The sequence below is a fragment of the Eimeria mitis genome, genomic scaffold (assembly GCF_000499745.2).
Source record: "Eimeria mitis Houghton genomic scaffold, Emh_scaff1528, whole genome shotgun sequence".
Taxonomy (NCBI): domain Eukaryota; phylum Apicomplexa; class Conoidasida; order Eucoccidiorida; family Eimeriidae; genus Eimeria; species Eimeria mitis.
This window is the reverse complement of record NW_013569655.1, coordinates 9,254-9,680: the sequence shown is the minus strand read 5'-3', so window position 1 is coordinate 9,680 and position 427 is coordinate 9,254. Positions and strand designations below refer to the sequence as shown.

The window sequence follows — 427 nt, the reverse complement described above, 5'->3', positions numbered from 1 at the left end:
GCTGCTGCTGCTGCTGCTGCTGCTGCTGCAGTTGCTGCTGCTGCAGTTGCTGCTGCTGCTGCTGCTGCTGTTCTTCTTCTTTTGCATGCGCCGGCGGCGGAGACAGCAGCAGCAGCGGGAGAGGCCGCAGCAGAGTTGCTGCTGCAGCAGCAACATCAGCAGCTTTTGCGTTTGTCTCTGTCTTTATGTCTTCTATGGAGACGCCCCGTGCTGCTCTCTCGCTGCAGCAGATACACACACAAACCACATACAACTGCAGCAGCAGCAGCAGCAGCAGCAGCAGCAGCAACAGCAGCAGCAGCAACAGCAGCAACAGCAGCAGTTGTCAGGGAAGCAAGTGAGCGCTGTAGCAATGAAAACAGCAGCAGCAGCAGCATTAGGAGAAACTGCAGCAGCAATCACCGCAGGACCAGTCACCAGCAGCAGC

General features: G+C 57.6%; 1 protein-coding gene across 1 annotated transcript in view; it reads right to left on the bottom strand.

Moving 5' to 3' along the window:
- The window catches only part of EMH_0038880 (uncharacterized protein), a gene marked incomplete at both ends in the record, with an annotated part of 10,381 nt that overhangs the window by 1,664 nt on the left and 8,290 nt on the right, over nt 1–427 (bottom strand). Inside the window, one exon of the mRNA XM_013495335.1 lies at nt 3–221. Within this exon, the coding sequence (XP_013350789.1) occupies nt 3–221 (219 nt within the window). The remainder of the gene's footprint in view (nt 1–2; nt 222–427) is intronic.